General features: G+C 40.2%; 1 protein-coding gene across 23 annotated transcripts in view; it reads right to left on the bottom strand.

Annotated features, from left to right (window-relative positions):
• Positions 1 to 19,234, bottom strand: part of PBRM1 (polybromo 1) — a 96,771-nt gene that overhangs the window by 26,096 nt on the left and 51,441 nt on the right. For 14 of the 23 annotated variants that reach the window (XM_036430911.2, XM_036430913.2, XM_045579077.1 and 11 more), the window contains 6 exons: positions 17,231 to 17,442; positions 7,572 to 7,757; positions 5,430 to 5,587; positions 4,556 to 4,819; positions 2,473 to 2,618; positions 517 to 674 (listed from right to left, as the gene is read on the bottom strand). In XM_036430911.2, coding sequence (XP_036286804.1) covers positions 517 to 674; positions 2,473 to 2,618; positions 4,556 to 4,819; positions 5,430 to 5,587; positions 7,572 to 7,757; positions 17,231 to 17,442 — 1,124 coding nt within the window. Of the gene's footprint in view, positions 1 to 516; positions 675 to 2,472; positions 2,634 to 4,555; positions 4,820 to 5,429; positions 5,588 to 7,571; positions 7,758 to 17,230; positions 17,443 to 19,234 lie in introns of all 23 variants that reach the window. The other 9 variants (XM_045579070.1, XM_045579073.1, XM_045579069.1 and 6 more) reach the window with 1 other exon arrangement.

Below are 19,234 nucleotides of genomic sequence, written 5' to 3'. Positions count from 1 at the left end.
TCTGCTGCTGCCGCTGCCAGCAGCACAAGCCTCAGCCAGTCCTGGTTACCTGAGCCTTGGATGGCTCTGGGTGGCTGGGCAGCCTCAATCTGAGACTTGCCTGCACCTTGGGCTGGCCCTGGGAGGCTGGGGGGCTGAGGGGATTGGAGGATTCCCGAGGCAGGTGCGGGGCAAGGCCAGGCTTCCCGCATGCCTGCCACCCTGGCGGGGCTGAGGGGACTGGGCATTGCCATCTTTGAGGGCATGACAGTCAATTAGCATATCCCCTCCTTATTGGCAGTGGGTGCCACCATCTTTGCGACGGCGTGAGGTTCAATTAGGATACTCACTCTTTATTAGATAGGATAACTATCTGAGGTTCTATATATTTAATTTTAATTTATTGAATCCCCCACCTCTGCCCTATGATAAGTCGACTTTCGCGTTTTATTGCTGTATACCTAGCACCTAGAACGGAAGCATTTAATTGATTGTTGTGGAATGCATGTGATTAAATGAAATGGCATATATACCTACCCAGAATACATGTCATGGGGCAGGTTTCTTCCAGATTACTCAGAAACACTTCTTTTTTGTAGAACATTTTTGTGGGCTCATGTTCCGTCTCTTCTGGGTGAATGAAGATGGGGCCATAAAAATATGCAGCTCCATCTCGAACCCATACCTTTTCAATTCTTGGGTGGTGAAAAAAGGATAAATTTCATTAAAATAAAATTCTAATAAGTTTCATTTTTGAAGGATTAATCTAACAAAAATTCTGTTAACCAAAAATTAGTATGTAGAGAAGTTTCACTGGTTATTTTGATAAGACAATTTCTTTGACAACCCCTGCCCAATCCCATTTAAACACATGAGAAGATACTTGGGAAAAGACAAATGAAGATTTGACTATTCACCTGGGGGGAAAAAGTATTTTAACATGGTATGTACTATACACTTAACTTATTCACGATGTTTATTGTCTGTCTTCCCACTAGTACAAAGATCCATGGGACTAAGGATATTTGTCTTATTCACTAATGTATCCTTAGACCCTGGCAAATGGGAGATTGTAATAAATAGTGAATGATGAAATGAATACCAGGAAACTGACTCAGAGAGGTAATCATTTGAAACCAAGATCTCTTGGAACCAACTAATTCGTTTGTTCATTCTTTCTTATTTATTTATGTAAATCTTTATTGTTGAAAGTCTTCCTTTTTCTCCCACTGACCCCCCATCCCTGCCCCAGGCTCTCACTTCCCCTTTGTGGCTCTGGACATGCATATAAGTTCTTGGTTGATTACTTCCCACCCACCCAGCCTTCCCTCTGAGATTCCGCACTCTGTTCCATGCTTCCATGTCTCTGGATCCACTCTATTCATCAGTTTATTTTGTTACTTAGATTCCACATATGAGTGAAGATCATGTGATACTTGTCTTTCTCTGACTGACTTATTTCACTTAGCATGATATTCTCCAGGTCCCTCCATGCTGTCCAAAAAGTAAGAAATTCTTCTTCTTCTTCTTCTTTTTTTTTTTACTGCTGCATAATATTCCATAGTATAAATGTACCACTGTTTTTTTTATCTACTCATCTACTGATGGGCACTTGGAACCAACTAGTTCTTAAGTACTGTCAACTGACCAGCTCTGTCCCTGACTCCTTTACTGTTGTTTTATGCCATCCAACCATTTATATTTCATCCATTTATTTGTTCATTCAAATATCTGAGCCCTTACTTTGTTTCAAGCACTATGTTTGGAAGAGTAAATACAAAGGAGAGCAAAAAGAGAGGATGACGACTCTCAAGGAATTTGCAGTCCAGTATAGAACCTGAGAATAATGTAATGTGATATGTGCTCCGAGAAGGAAATTCATGGTGCTTTGAGAGGCTGTAACAAGGACACCTAACCCAGTCTGGAGGAGACAGAAGGTTTCCTTAAAGAAGTACCATTTCAAATGTAAGCTGAAGGAGTTCACCATATGAAGTGGGCAGAGAGATTTCAGGTTGAGAGTTCAGTAAATAGTAGCAGAAGGAAAACAAAAAGATTTCATGGAGGGAAATAAAAGAGGAAGTATGGCTAATGGCAAAAGCAGGGGAAGTGCAATGTAAGAGAAAGCTGGGTAAGTTACTGGGAGAGAGACTTTTGACTTCATCCTAAAGAGTGATGATTTTTTTTTTTTTACTGGCTCAGCATCTCTCAGACCCAACCTCATCCGCCCTACTTCAATAATACTCACCTGGCCGAGACCGGTTTGGCTCAATGGATAGAGCGTCGGCTTGGGGACTGAAAGGTCCCGTGTTCGAATCCGGTCAAGGGCATGTACCTTGGTTGCGGGCATATCCCCAGTAGGGGGTGTGCAAGAGGCAGCTGATCGATGACTCTCTCTCATCGATGTTTCTAACTCTCTATCTCTCTCCCTTCCTCTCTGTACAAAATCAATAAAATAAAAAATAAAAAAATAAAAATAATAATAATAATACTCACCTGCCCACGCGAGGGCGAACCAGGCCATGGGACTTGATGAAGACACAGTCCCCAACCTTTAGCCACATGTCATTGTAACGGAGCTGCTCAAAGTAGTGGCAACCTGGTTCACCATTGGACATTTCCACAGGGACATCTTCTTTCTCCTGTTGTAAAGGAAACTGGTTGAGGATAGGCAGTTGACAATCAAGAAGTAAAAAGAGAAGGTAAGAAAGAAAAACAGATTTTCATAATTAACCTAAAAGAAAAAATAACAATAAATAAAAGCTTTGATGAAGAAAAAAACCCAAAAGATTAGGTCACTAAAATCAAACTAAGTCTCATCAAATATTATATCTATTTTAAATTTCAAGTTAATTGACATAAAATGTTACTCCAGGATGCTTTTATCACCTCTCCATCTTTCTTCTAGTCCCATAGCCTTTAGTAGCAAACTAACAAACGAACAAAAACACTGGCGAGGAAGGACTTAGCATTCAGAAGCAGACTTAGTCAATGCATTATTATCCTATATAATAAAAGGCTAATATGCAAATTGTCTGATCAAGGAGTTCAACTGGCAGACCAGGATCTTCCATAGCTCACTATGACGTGTGCTGACCATCAGGGGCGGTGCGGATAATGGCGGACGACCAGCAGGGCGCTGAGGAGTGAGGAAAGGAGAGGGCAGAGAGGCTAGGAACCTGATCGGCCGATCACAGGCCAGACCTAGGGACTCTAACCGTGCACAAATTTCGTGCACTGGGCCTCTAGTAAAATATAAGCAGCAAATTCTACAGAAGCTTCCCCTTCACTACATTTACTGAGCTGGCCACTTCTTAATATTAACCAAGAATAGTTTTATAATGTATCATTTTGAGTTATTCCAAAATAGAAGGGACTAGCAAAGTCCCCATGACCTAAAGACACATATTCTGTTTTTGAATAAATTACAGGGTATGTCACCAACTGGCTGTTGTAACAAATTACTTGACCTCTTATGCCTTAGTGCCTTCATTAAATGGGATTGTAAGGAAGCTTAAATGACACAATGAAGTTGGGACAACTAGTAAACAAATGTTAGCAAGGATTTGGAGAAAAGGAAACCCTTGTGCATTATTGATGGGATTGTAAACTGGTGCAGCTACTTGGAAAACAGTATTTAGGGTTATAAAAAAATTAAAAATATAACTACCATACAACATAGCAATTTCAGTTGCGGGTATCTATATGAAGAAAACAAAAACACTAATTTGAAAGATACACACACCCCTGTGTTCACTGCAGCATTATTTAAAATAGACATGAAAGGAACCTAGGTACCCATCGGCAGATGAATAAAGATGTGATCCACACACATACAAATATACAAATTGAAATAGTGCTCAGCCATAAAAAAGAAATCTTGTCCTATGCAACAACGTGAATAGACCTGGAGATATCATGCTAAGTGAAATAAGTCAGAGAAAGCCAAATACCTTATGATTTCACTTATATGTGGAATCTAAAAGAACAGAACAAACAAAACAAAACAGACACATGGACACAGAAAACAAACTGATAGTTGCCAGAGGGGATGAGAGAAACCGTGAAAGGGAGTAAGAGGTACAAACTGCCCTAGTTGGCTTGGCTCAGTGGATAGGGCATCACCTTGCAGAATAAAGGGTCCCGAATTCGATTCTGGCCAAGGGCACATGCCTGGGTTGTGGGCTCGATCCCCAGTAGGTGGTGTGCCAGAGGCAGCTTATCAATGATTCTCTCTCATCATTGATGTTTCTATCTCCTTCTCCCTTCCTCTCTGAAATCAATAAAGAAATAAATATATATATTTTAAAAAAGAGGTACAAACTTTTAGTTATAACATAAGTAAGTCATGGGGATGTAACCGACAGCACAAAAATACAGCCAACAGTACTATAATAACTGTACAGTGACAGGTTATTCCACTTATCAAGGTGATCATGTTGTTAAATGTTGAATCATAACGTTTCACACTTGAAACTAATGTAATACTGTATATAAACTATAATTTTTTAAAAATTAAGGTTTTATATTATTTATTTTGAAATGTAATTTTATTTGTATATGGCTATTATCTACATACCTTTTCCAAGTTAAAATTGTCTTCAGTTCTACTGTCTTCTGAGTTGTCTGCATTCTTTTCATCATCCCCTTTATCTGCATTTGCAAATACAGAGGCCACTCGGACCACAGGCAAGGGCACATCCCGAGGGACAAACCTAACAGAACTGATGGGCATGGTCCACAATTTAATTTTCTTAAAAGATTTGGTTTTGGCAGAGTACCGTGATTCACAGACAAAAACATCCTCATCTCGAAAGTTTTCTGGGCATAATTTAAAGTATTCCTAGGATATAAAAATAAAATTAATTTTCTGAAAACCAATGAACCAAAAATAAACACAAACAAAAGTTAAACTGTTTAGACTTTCTGACAGTTAACAACAAATGGTAAAAGAATTGACATTTAGTAGTATTTCCTTGCTTCAGAATTACTTATTAAATACATAATATGTAGCTTATTTAGCCTAACAATTGCCCTTTGGGAAATATATTAATATTTCATATAGCTGTAATGTCCTTTAAAACTATGGGCAGGATTCCTGTGCCTCCAACAGAGAGATACACAAAAAATACATTTTATTATCCCACTAGCAGGTTATAATGACTTTTCAGAAAATGTTATCCTAAAAGTTTGTTTGGTAATATAAAAAAATTTAAGCATTATTTAAAATATATTGTAGCTACATAGTGTAGGCGGCAAATAGTCTTTTACCTTCATGTTCAGGTTAATTTCTTCCTAAATCTTTATATACAGCCATATAGACACAGTTTAAAGAAAATTTCCCCCAAAACAGATTAAAAAGACCTCCTAATTTTGTAAGTATTAATTTTGTGTTTTTATAAATTTTATTCCCATAGAATGATTTATTCTTTCGGAACTAATAAATTTCTTACCTTGACAAACATGACCACACATTTTCCTAGAATTTTACTAACAGGAACTTTATTGTAATAGTCACTCTTAAAAACTTCTTTTTCTAGGAATTTTCGTGTAGCCAGATGGAATGTTTCATTTGGCCGATAAAACCAACAGCCATACAACCATTTTTCACCTCAAAAGCAAAAAGAGAGAATTACCATGAACAGAAATTACATATTCTTTGCAAAATGAGCAAATCCATCCATTCTGCCATGGCCTGAACCTACCTATTCTGTTTTTTAGACCACATTCCTTAATACTATTATCTTTTTTTTTTTTTTAAATATATTTTATTGATTTTGTTTAGAGAGGAAGGGAGAGAGATAGAGAGTCAGAAACATCGATGAGAGAGAGTCATCGATCACCTGCCTCTTGGACCCCCCCCCTCCCCCCCACTGGGGATATGCCCGCAACCAAGGTACATGCCCTTGACCGGAATCGAACCCAGGACCTTTCAGTCCCCAAGCCGATGCTCTATCCATTGAGCCAAACTGGTTTCGGCCTTAATACTATTATCTTAGAAGAAGTAGTACTTTCAAATAATGAAGTGTATTAAGGCTAAGAAATGCTACTTTCTCTTTCATATTAAAATATACATAATACGTAGGATGAGGAAGGTGAGGAGATCTGTTGTACTCTGCTAGTCTTTCTGGATCAGGAATATAACAGTATTATACATGATGAACAGATGAAAGAATGCCTGGATCACATTTCTGCCTGCTTTTGGCTTCACTAACTCCTATTCATTCTCCACATCTCAAGTTTAATGACAATTGTTCTAGGAAGCCTATTTGAAATCAAATTCTAAGGTAAGGCACGTCTCTCTATAATAATTTTTTATTTGTGAGTAGAGGCCCGGTGCATGAAATTTGTGCACCGGGAGTGGGGGTTGGGGATGGGAGTGTGTCCCTCAGCCAGGCCTGCACCCTCTTCCAATCTGGGACATCCCTTTCACAATCCAGGACTGCTTGTTCCCAACCGCTTGCCTGCCTGCCTGCCCCTAACAATTCAGCTGCCAATCTAATCGATGCCTAACTTCTCCCCTGCTGGCCCAATTGCCCCTAACTGCCCTCTCCTGCTGGCCTGGTAGCCCCTAACTGCCCTCCCTGGATGGCCCAGTCACCCTTAACTGCCCTCCCTTGCCAGCCTGGTTGTCCCTAACTGCCTCCCCTGCTGGCCCGGTCACCCCTAACTTTCCTCTCTTGCTAGCCTGATGGCCCCCAACTGCCCTCCCATGCTGGCCAGGTAATCCCCAACTGCCCTCCCCTGCAGGCCTGTCAATCCTAACTTCCCTCCCCTGCTGGCATGGTTGCCCCTAACTGTCCTCCTCTGCAGGCCTGGTTGCCCCCAATTGCCCTCCTCTACTGGCCCAGTCACCCCCAACTGCCCTTCCCTGTTGGCCTGGTTACCCCAAACTGCACTTCCCAACAGGCCTGGCCCCTACTAAATGCCATCCCCTGCTGGCCTGGTCACTCCTAACTGCCCTCCTCTGCAGGCCTGGGTCTCCCACAAGTGCCCTTCCCTGCAGGCCTTGTTGCCCCCAATTGCCCTCCTTTGCCAGCTCAGTCACACCTAACTGCCCTCCCCTGCAGGCCTGATAACCCCAACTGCCCTCCCTTTCAGGCCTAGTCCCTCCCAACTGCCCTATCGCCCACAACTGCCCTCCCCTGCTGCCCATCTTGTGGCAGCCATCTTGTGACCACATGGTGGCAGCCATCTTGTGTTGGAGTGACAGCCAATTTGCATATTACCTCTTATTATATAGGATTTTTATTGGAGTGGTTATGCCAGGGGCAAAACATGAGCCTTTTGTTCTTCTGAATCTCTGTTATCCTAAAAATTTGGCTCACGGTGTGTTTTTAATAAATATCAGTTGAATGAATAATCTCAACTAGATTTCAAAAAGTTACATTTCTTTTGACTCAACTGTGCTACTGCTCCATAGTGCTAGATCCTATGTTTTTCATATAGCGAGTGCTTAATTATATTTTACACACTGTAGAACAAGTATTGTTAGAAGACATAAAATGGGTAAATTATAGTTTTCTCCCCAGGAGGACCAAGGAGTAAAACAGTCACATGTCACAAATGTGCCCTTCGATTTAAAATGAACTTACCAGCTGAATCTTCCCACAGTCTCTCAATACAGACTATATGTGGTTGTAGGGTGGCTTCTGAGGGCTCTACATAGACATAATCTCCAACATGGTACATGCTATTCTTAAAGCTGCAGTCCTGGCTGTATGTGCGATGTAAACCTGAGAGGCCTGCAGCACCGGAGGAATCTTCACTCTTTTCAGCCTCTTAGGTAAAAAAGGCAAAAGAAGCTCTCATTAAAGGAATGTTGGAATTACATGTAGGATTCAAATAACACATATTAATACATTTCTTTTCTAGACATTCAAAAGATTCAAGACAAAGAGTATAACATCCATATTCCCAATAGCTTCTACTCAAAACTGACTCCTTGAATTATAACTAACTGCCTTATTAATTTAAATAAATACATTAAGAACCTAGAAAAATTATAATAATACATGCTCAAAATAGTCATTTTATATCTATCTATCTATCTATCTATCTATTGATTTATTGATTGATTTCAGAGAGGGAGAGACAGATAGAAACATCAATAGTGAGAGAGAATCATTGATCAGCTGTTTCCTTCATGGCCCCTACTGGGGATCAAGCCCACATAGGCATGTGCTTTTGGCTGGAATTGAACCTGGGACCTTTCAGTCCATAGGCCAACGTTCTATCCACTAAGCTAACTAGCTAGGGCACTGTAGTTATTCTTGATGATACAGAAAGATCTAAAGACTAAGTCATTTGCAAATCACATAATCTTAAAAATAATCTAATGTTTTCATCTTAATGCCTCTGGAATTATTTTCCCTAACAGTTATTATTACATGGATATGGCATGATTAATGGAATCTTAGAATTGAGGAAATATGAAACATGTGTATTATATAATACTAGAGGCCTGGTGCACCAATTCAGGCATGGTGGAGTCCCTCGGCCTGGCCAGCAATTGGGGTTGATCGGAGTGTCTCACCCAATCCCAATCAGGGCCATAGGAGGTTGGTGGCCAGGAAGAAGGGGCGGTGGGAAGTTCTGACCAGGACAATTGGAGCCAGCCGGCCGGGGGGAGGAAGGTTGGCCGTGTGAGGGCACTGACCACCAGGGACAGCTCCTGTGTTGAGCATCTGCCCCCTGGTGGTCAGTGCACATCACAGTGACTGGTCAACTGGTCATTCCAGTCGTTCAGTTGTAATGGTCGCTTAGGCTTTAATATATACACACACACACACACACACACACAGCACTAAAAACCGTATACGCCACTTAATATATCATGAACATTTCCCTTGAGATTAAATGGTTTTCAACAAGACTTTTTTGTTGTTAAATAAGACTTTTTAATGACCCTAGTACAAGCCAGCATTTGCAAATACCATAGGGTTTTTGTTGTTGTTTTGGTTTGTTTGCTTTTTTTGAATAAAGCTCTGCCAACACTTGTAATACTTCCTTGTGATAATTTCCTATGAATGGAACAGCTGGAAAAAAGCACTTTTTTCCAGGTTTGGCTCAGTGGGTAGAGCGTCAGCCTGCAGACTAAAAGGTCCCAGGTTCCATTCCAGTCAAGGGCATGTACCTTGGTTGTGCGCACATCCCCAGTAGGAGGTGTGCAGGAGGCAGTGCGAGAGAAATACCTAATTTTATTTAGGTATTCTAATCCCTATGCATTTCTAGATTAAAAAAAAAAAATAGCCTTCTTAATGTCTTCATCCAATGCTATCTTTGAAGCTAGTATTAGCAACTAATCCATTTTCTAGCTTTCAAATTTTAATTGCCATTATCTCCTCTTCCACTGTTTTGTTTTTTTACTTTTTTTGTGGGTAGGAAATGCTTCTATGTTTATGTCTTAACAAAACACCCTTTCCATCATTTTAGAGGTGTTTTGGGAAGAAGCTGCAATACGCACTGGTTTACAATTTGCCATGTTTAAGTGAAGGTCCTCCTTTGCTGCTTTATCTTTTTGCACTTATCCTTATATGAGTAGTTAGTACTGTATTTAATATAATATCAGGGTATGTGAGATTTATATTGTCACTGATTAAGAAACTTCCTCCATGGCTTAAAGACAGAGAGGGCAAACTGATACAAACACTATCCTACTTTTTACTGTTTTGCTGTTCTTTAATATTTATAAAGTAAATTGACATAGGACAATGTGAAGCAGAATACAGTTATTTCTCTGGCTAAAAAGAACTAGTTACAATAACCCTCAGAGCACACGGCTTCTATCGCTTTTCTTCCTCAATCCTTCTAGTACTGACTTCACATTCCATGGCAAAGCAGCATTCCTTACCTACTTCCAGTCACATTGCTGAGAATACAGTCTCTGAGTTAGTACAAAAAGGAGTTATTAATAAGGATGTTTAAGTAGGAGGGCTCCTTCGCCTCTAGTCATGAAATAGGTACAGTTCTGGGAAAGGCACAGAAGTCTCCTATGGTCTTGGTCTTTATGTGGCTCTGTTTTTCTACCATAGGTCTTCATAGATTATATGTCACTGGAAATAGTTCCTGGTAGCTAAAGATCAATTAAGGGCAAAGGCCAGTAGACTTTAAAATGTTAGTACTACCCGTTCTCTAGAATGTACCATCAAATAATGGCTTCATGTGTCATTGTTAATCCACCAAGGAAGACAGGTGCCATAAATTCTTGCTCCTCTGCTGTTTAAATGCAAGGCCATACAGCAGTGGTTCCCAGACTTAGGTTTGCATCAGAACCACCTACAGGACTTGTTAAAAGATAGATTGCTGGGTGCTTCCCTCAGTTCCTGAATTGGCAGATCTGGAGTGGAACCAGAGAATCTGCATTTCTGACAAGTTCTCAATGATGCTGTTGATGCTTGCCTAGAGGCTACACTCTGTAAATTGCAGTAGAATAATTTAAGGAGCATCTATGATTAACATTTTGCTAACCAGTTATTTCAAGTAAGATGGTTACTTTTCTTTTAGTAGTTTTGGGAATCCATGGTTCTCCCTTATTACTCCACAGACCAATGTTTTGTTCTTCAATAATAGTTTGGCTATAGATACTCTGATGTAGTAATTATCTTGGTAAATATGATGCCAAGAATCAAGAAGAGGTTGTAAGATAGATAATAGAATCTGTTGTAACTTTTACTTTCACATGTACACTGAGTGGCCAGATTATTATGATCTCTGAATGCATAATAATCTGGCCACTTTGTGTGTGTGTGTGTGTGTGTGTGTGTGTGTGTATTTTAGAGGCCAAGTGCATGAATTCGTGCATGGATGGGATCTGGCCAACCCGGCCAGGTGGAGGGAACAATTTACAATTTGCATATTAGCCTTTTATTATATAGGATATACACTGAGTAACCAGATTATTATGCATTCAAAGATCATAATAACCTGGCCACTCAGTATATATACTAGTTGCCCAATGCACAAAATTTGTTCACGGAGGGGGAGAGGGGTTCCCTCAGCCCAGCCTGCACCTCTAATTGGAGACCACTTGGGGGGTGTCTGACTGCTGGTTTAGGCCTGATCCCTCTAAACCGGCAGTCAGACATCCCTCTTGCAATCTGGGACCACTGGCTCCTAACAGTTCAGCTACCTGCCTGCCTGATCACCCCTAACTGCCTCTGCCTGCCCGGTTACCCCTAACTGCCCTCCTCTGCAGGCATGATCTTGCCCCCAACTGCCCTCCCTTGCAGGCCAGAACTCGCCCCCAACTGCCCTCCTCTGACAGTCAAAAGCTCCACCTCCTAGACAGCCACTGACTCCTTACACTTCACCCAACAGCTGCTGGCCTGGCCAGGAGAGAAAGAGAGGCAAGTGATGATCAACAGCTGCCAAACAGACTACAGATCAGACCCTGCTTCTCTTCAGGCCTCTCTAAGGGCCTGATTCGCAGCCCTTTCAGCAGTCAGTGCTGCATCATTGTGCCTGCAGCAGGCAGTAAGTACGAGGTCACAACAGCAACCCAACACTGACTGCAGGACTGACTTCTGATTTGTCAAGCCTCCGGTGCTGATGGACCCAGGGTTTTTATATATGAGGATTTCAAAGTTGCAAAAATAGCCACTTTCACTTTCATAAAGTATCCTTACTAAAATTCCATAAATTATTAATTTTGCTGGATTGTAGGTCTTGAATCTGATGCGTCCTCTCCATGGAATCATTGCTTCATTGAGTGGTAACTGCTGTTTTGGTATATGCAAAGACTTAAATTTCAAGATAAAGAAATCAAAAAGAGGTCTGACTATATAAAGATGGTCTGTGTTACATGTTGTTTGTGATTTATTGTTTAGATGGAAGAATGTAAGTACTTGCTCGAACCTCTTCCCAGTCATCATTTTGGAAATAGGGTGATTCAAGTAAAGTATTGGTTGACCAGTAATCTTTCCATTCTAGCTTCTTCATTAGTCCCATGAATATATAATAATTAAACCAAGAAACATCTTTATGTCCATATTTGTAATGTCGTTCCCTGGTGAAGTTTTAGCAGAGGTTGTGTGTTACTTTCCCATTTGGTGATGGTATAAATTGATTAGAGAAATCGAAAAAAATCTTATTAAAAAAATAAACTGGTTACATCACTTATACTTTGTGGGTCTTCAAATTAAACAGTTACACTTGAAATATTTGTATAAAACTCTAAGGCTGGTAAAAATGTCTTTTCCTGTCCATTCTTTAGAATCACTTTCACTTTCAGATACTAACCATCACATTTCTCTTTTGCCTCTGTGATGTCTAATGTCAGACTCATTACTATCTTCCGACAAAGTACTATCTTCCAACTGACTTCCAAAGTCACTCAGCCAATTAAACAAAGTGTTTGCATATAAATCACTCGAGGTTCTTCTCTGCCATGACACATCTTTTTTTTTTTTTTTTTTTTTTTTTAACTTTTCCCATAATAAAAGGATGGAAAGAATTAGAGGTATTGCTCCTCAGGTCTCTGGAAATACTGACTGACAAGTTGAGAAAAAGACACAGGTTAACTTGTGACCGGTCAGCAATGTTCAGACACAGAAACACAAATATATTCAGGACTGGTCAGCACGGAGTTAATTTTGCATTGTCAAGAAAAGTGCCAAGTAAATAAAAAAATTCTATAGAAATTTTGTCAATAGAAATAACATGGTGGTCCCAAACTTCATACCCCTTATAGAACTGGCATTTTCTGTTTCCTCTTTCACTGATTTCCATTTTGATCTTTATTCTTTTCTCTACTTCATGTTTGATTTACTCTTTGTTTTCTAACTTCTTGAGGTGGAAATAGAGATTTTATATTTTTATTGCTTTCTAATATATATATATATTTAAAAGCTATAAACTTTCTAAGAACTGCTTTAGGTATAACCCATACATTTAATGTTTTCATTTTCATTCAGTTCAAGATTTTTAAAATTGCCCTTGTGATATCTTCTTTGATCCATGGCTTAGAAAGGTACTGCCTAATTTCCAAATATTTGGGGACTTTCCAGATTTTTCCTGTTTCTCATTTCTAATCTAATCCCACTGTTTCCCGAGAACAAACTTGTGATTTCAATCCTTTTATATTTTCTGAAACTTTGTTTCTATGATCTTCTAGTACATGGTCTATCCTAAATAATGATCTATGCTGCTTGACAAGACTGTGTATACTGCCGTCACTGGGTATAGTATTTTACACATGTCAGTTAGGTCTAGCTGGTTAATAGTCCTTGTCTTAGCTCAGACTGCTATAAAAAATCCACCATATTCTGAGTGATTGAAACAACAAACATTCATTTCTCACTGATCTGGAGGTTAAGAAGTCTAAAATCAAGGTGCCAGCAGATTCGGTATCTGGTGAGAATTCACTTTCTGGTTCACAGACAGCTGTCTCTTCCTCTTATCTATCCCCTTCTACTAGCACTAATCCCAGCATGATGACTACATGCAAACCTAGTTACCTCCCACATCTCTAAATAATGTAACATTGGAGATTAGGCTATAACATAAAATTTTTGGGGGGTTGGGGGTGAACACAAATAGTCTATAAAGTTGTTATTCAATATTCTATATTTTTGATGATTTTTGGTCTAGTTGGTCTATTAATTGCTGATAAAGGAGTACTGAATTATAATTGTTGAATTATTTCTCTTTTCAAGTATGTCACTTTTCTATCACACCTTTTTAGGATCCACTGTTAAGTATATATACATTTATAAATATTATATATTCCAAATGTCTTGATCCTTTTAACATTAGGAAATATTCCTCTTAATCTTTAGTAATATTTTTCCTCTTAAATTCTATTTGTCTGATATTAATATTGCCACTCCAATTCACTATGTTTACTGTTTTCATGGTATATTTTCTTCCTCCTTTTTCTTTCAACCTATTTATGCCTTTAAATCTAAAATTATTCTTTCTTGTAAAAAAATATTTTTATTGCTTTCAGAGAGGAAGGGAGAGGGAGAGATAGAAACATCAATGATGAGAAAGAGTCATTGATGGGCTGCCTCCTGTACATCCCCTACTGGAGAACAAGCCTGCAACCTGGGCATGTGCCCTGACTGGGAATCCAACAGGGACCTTCTGGTTCACAGGTTGACATGCAGCATCTGAGCCACTCTGGCTGGGCTAAAATGATTTTCTTATAGAGAATATATAGTTGAATCTTACTTTTTAAATTCAGTCTGATAATCTATGCATTATGATTGGCATGGTTAGCCTAGTCATAATATGTAAGGTAATTACTGATACGACTGAATTCATGCCTGCCATTTTGCTATTTGTTTTAATATGTCTTATTGCTCCTTTTTTCCTCCTTTACTGCTTTCATTTATATTAAGCAAACATCTTTAGAGTCTCATTTTAATTCTTGTGTTAAATTCTTTTGCTAATTTTTTTCAAGTGGCATTACAATATGCATCTTTAATTTACCACCATCTACTTCAGGTTAATACTGACTTAATTTCATTAAATAATGCAACTTTGCTCCAATATAGCTCTGTTTTTTATACTGTTACTGTCATATACATTAAGTCCTCACTTAGCAGTTGATAATCAACTTTAGGCAAAATGATGCATAACAGTCCTAGCTGTTTGGCTCAGTGTAGCATCAGCCTGTGGACAAAAGGGTCCAGGGTTCGATTCCAGTCAAGTGCACGTACCTTGGTTGTAGGCTCCTCCCCGGCCAGGGCCCTGGTTGGGGCTCATGCAGGAGGCAACCAATCGATGTGTTTCTTTCTTTTTCTTTTTTTAAAATATATATTTTATTGATTTTTCACAGAGAGGAAGAGAGAGGGATAGAGAGTTAGAAACATCGATGAGAGAGAATCATCGATCAGCTGCCTCCTGCACACCCCCTACTGGGGATGCGCCCGCAACCAAGGTACATGCCCTTGACCGGAATCGAACCCAGGACTTTTCAGTCCCCAGGCCGAAGCTCTATCCACTGAGCCAAACCGGTCCTGGCCAATCGATGTGTTTCCCTCACATCGATGTTTCTCTGTCTTTCTCTCTCTCTTCCACTCTCCCTAAAAACCAATGGAAAAATATTCTCAGGTGAGGATTAACAACAACAACAAAATGATGCATAACAAATTTTTTACTATAGGCTAATTGATATGAATAAGAATTAAGGTTTTACTTCATCTCATCAATATCATAATGAAATAATATTGAACAAAATTTGAGGATCTGCTGTAATTCTATAAATGTTATAATAATAGTATTATAATAATCCCTTGAAATAACCTAATATTTGAAAAAGAAAATAAGTGGGGGGAAAATGCAAACATAGTCTTTTACATTTACCCACATATTTAGCATTTACAATACTCCTCAGTACTTCTTATGGATTCTAGTTATCATCTAGTATCATTTTCTTTTGGCCCAAAGCTCTTCCTTTATTATTTCTGATAGGGAAGATCTGCCAGCAGTGGTTTCTGTTTTTGTTTATCTGGGAATGTCTTATTCCAGCTTCATTTCTGAAGGATAGTTTTGCTGGATATAAAATTATTGGTTCAATTTTTTCCCCTTTCAGCACTCTGAATATCATTCCACTGCTTTCTGGCCTCTATTGCTTATGAGCCATTATCATATTTTTTATTTATTTTTAACACGATGATTTGCTTTGCTCCTTTCAAGGTTTTTTTCTTTCAGCAGTTTGATTATGATATATCTAGACGTGGTTCTGTGTGCTCTTACTTGGTATTCTTAGAACTGTAGGTTAATGTTTATATAAAATTTGAGACATTTTCAGCCATTATGTATTCAAATACTTTTTTCCCCTCTTCTTTCTCTCCTCTCCCTTGAGACTCCCATTGTAAGTATATTAAGACACATGAGATGAAGGGCTGCTCCTAAGTCTGTACAGCTAACAACCAACGAATGATTTGGGTGGTGATTGTACTCAAGTACTCAAACCTATAAGGATTCAACCTCTAATGATTTATCTGTATTCAGTCTAATATGTCTTATGTCTTTATGACAAGTGTGGCTTGGGGAATACAATCAAAATTGTATCACTTGCATTTTGCTTTAAATCCAGTTCTCCTATTTCCCTTGCACATGAATAGTTTTCCAATCATCCAAGCCTGTGTGGAGAACTTATCTTACCCCTTCTATAGCTAATATTCCTCAATGCCTTAGTCATTTCGGACTAGTAAAACTGTAGGTTTACCCCATTTATTTTTGCATCAATCACTTTTAACTGGCAGAGACAGAGACCCTTCTCTCCCCACACCCTCCCATTGCCATCCTAAACGAGGTCATCCCCTCTGACAGCAAAACTGCTGGATTTTGCAGCTAGCCTGTGCTGGTAAAATTATTATTCTTACCAACCAGGTTCCTTTCTCTTCTTTTTTACATATGCCATTGCTTATAAAAATTTGTTTAAATCAACTTAATTTGTTTTTTTTTGTGTGTGTGGTTTTTTTGCCTGGGGCGGGGGGGACGACACAAAGCAGATTTGATGCTAAAATACTAGTATAACTCTTAGGAAGTCACATATTCTAGGTACCTAATGTAAACTTGAACTTTATCAGCAATGAACACATTTCTAATAAAAGCTCCCACTGTCAAAATATTTCTAACTTATGACAAATGAATCGAAGTAACATTTTAGGTTGGGCCGAGACCGGTTTGGCTCAGTGGATAGAGCGTCGGCCTGAGGACTGAAAGGTCCTGGGTTCGAATCTGGTCAAGGGCATGTACCTTGGTTGCAGGCACATCCCCAGTAGGGGGCATGCAAGAGGCAGCTGATCAATGATTCTCATCGATGTTTCTAACTCTATCCGTCTCTCTTCCTCTCTGTGAAAAATCAATAAAAATATATTTTAAAAAAATTCCTTCTAAGTTATCAGGTTCAGTCAAAATACCCTCTATTTATCTGGCCTAGAGTCTGTATGAGTAGACCCATATTGTTAAATAATGGGGCTAGAAAGTTGAGAATGCTTTCTAACCGTAGCTGGGCCCCTTAGGTTTTTATCCACAAATAGTATTAATCTCCCACACTTGTGAATTAATTGACTATGTTTCTGAAATATCAGGGTAATAGATGTGCCACATGTAACTTTTAATCTTTTTCTAGTCTGATGACCAAATTGATATTGATAAAAAAATTTCCACCTTACCATGTCTATTTTGAAAGTGTTAATAGCTTGAGTCTTCATTTATTCAAACAAACTCTACTCCACAGCTAATTATAAGGCAAGCTAGAAAATAGTATAGTTTATTTCTTGATATTAAAGAAACTAACCTCTTTTTTCTTCTTCTCGTTTTAGTTTATCTTCCTCTATTTCTTTTGGTAATTTTTCCTTTTTCTCTTTCTCCACATCATTATGCAAATGCTTTGTAGTATAGCTGAGTGCTGGTGAAAGAAGAATCTCTCCATTTTTGCAGAGTTCATCACGAATTTTAATGAAAAACTGCTGAAGCTCTACTGCATCTTCATATATTTCAGAATCTGTCCTATAACAACATCAAGAGTATCTATTGACATACAAGCGACTAACCGACCATACTGTAGCTATGATGTGCACTGACCACTAGGGGACAGATGCTCAATGCAGGAGTGGAAACCACAGGCATGGAAACATGAAACAGGACTGATGAATCTCAGAAGGAAAGGGGGGTGGGGAGAGGGCAGGAAGAGATTAACCAAAGATATTTTATGTGTATAAGAGGCCAGGTGAACGGATTTGTGCACCAGTTGGGTCCCTTGGCCTGGCTTACAGGGATCAGGCTGAAAACAGCTCTCAAGACATTCCCCAAGGGACCCCAGATTGCGAGAGGGTGGAGGCCAGGCTGAGAGATCCCATTGGTGTACGAATCCATGCACTAGGCCTCTAGTGTGTGTGTCCTACTAATAAAAAAGTACCATATTTTTCAGACCATAAGACGCACTTCTTCCCCCCCCAGAAGTGGGGGGGAAAAGTCCCTGCGTCTTATGGTCCAAATATAGCCTACACATATACTTTTAAAAAAAAGTGTTTTTACTTGCCCGGCTCTGTGTGGTCTCTGTGTGCTTGCCCGGCTCTAAAATGGTTCTAAATGCTGCTGTTTACTTTACAGGGTTGATTACATGTGTTTATGACTGTGATGTTGGGTTTTAATGCACATAAAATATTTTAGGACACTATTTGTTTCAGAATCTTTTTTTCTTCATTTCCCTTCTCTAAAAACTGGTGCGTCTTATGGTCCGGAGCGTCTTATGGTCCGAAAAATACGGCAATATGCAAATTAGCAATCATGCCTCTATACCCACAAACAACACACACCAGCCAATCAGAAGCGAGCATGCAAATTAACCCAACCAAGATGGCTGTGGTCATGGAGAGAGCAGGAGGCTTGCGTTTCCTTGGCAATGGAGGAAGCTAAGCTTTCCCCACACCCTGGCAGGCCCAGGCCTCCACTCAAGGCTACAAAGTTTCAATTATAGAAGATAAATAAATCCCAGATACCAGGGCCTCCACTTGAGTCTCTGGGGGCCATGACTGGCCTGCAAACCACCACAGGCCCCTCATCCAGGCAGCCTCACGCCCCAAGGAAACCCCACCCTGATCTGGGATACCCTTCAGGGCAAACCAGCTGGCCCCCACCCATGCACCAGGCCTCTATCCTATCTAATTAAAGAGTAGTATGCAAATTGACCATCACTCCAACACACAAGATGACTGCCCCCATGTGGACACAAGATGGCCACCAAAAGATGGCCAGCAGGGGAGGGCAGTTGGGAGAGACCAGGCCTGCAAGGGAGGGCAGTTGTGGGCGATCAGGGGAGGGCAGTTAGGGGTGACCAGGCTAGCAGAGGAGGGAAGTTGGGGGTAACTGAGCCTGCAGGGCAGTTGGGAGAGACCCAGGCCTGTAGGGGAGAGCAGTTTGAGGGAACCAGGACAACAGGGGAGGGCAGTTAGGGGTGACTAGGTCTGCAGGAGAGGACAGTCAGGGGCAAACAGGCTGGCAGGGGAGCAGTTAGGCATCAATCAGGCTGGCAGGGGAGTGGTTAGGGGGTGATCAGGCTGGCAGGCAGAAATGGTTAGGGGACATCAGGAAGGCAGGCAGGTGCAGTTGGGAGCCAGCAGTCCTGGATTGTGAGAGGGATCCCAGATTGGAGAGGGTGCAGGCTGGGCTGAGGGACACACCTGCCCCCGTGCATGAATTTTGTGCCCCGGCCTCCCTCCCTCCCTCCCTCCCTCCCTCCCTCTCTCTCTCTCTCTCTCTCTCTCTCTCTCACACACACACACACACACACACTCATGAA

This window comes from Pipistrellus kuhlii, unplaced genomic scaffold, assembly GCF_014108245.1.
Source record: "Pipistrellus kuhlii isolate mPipKuh1 unplaced genomic scaffold, mPipKuh1.p scaffold_m20_p_11, whole genome shotgun sequence".
NCBI lineage: Eukaryota > Metazoa > Chordata > Mammalia > Chiroptera > Vespertilionidae > Pipistrellus > Pipistrellus kuhlii.
Note: the sequence above shows the minus strand (reverse complement) of the source record. Positions and strands in the feature narration are given on the sequence as shown.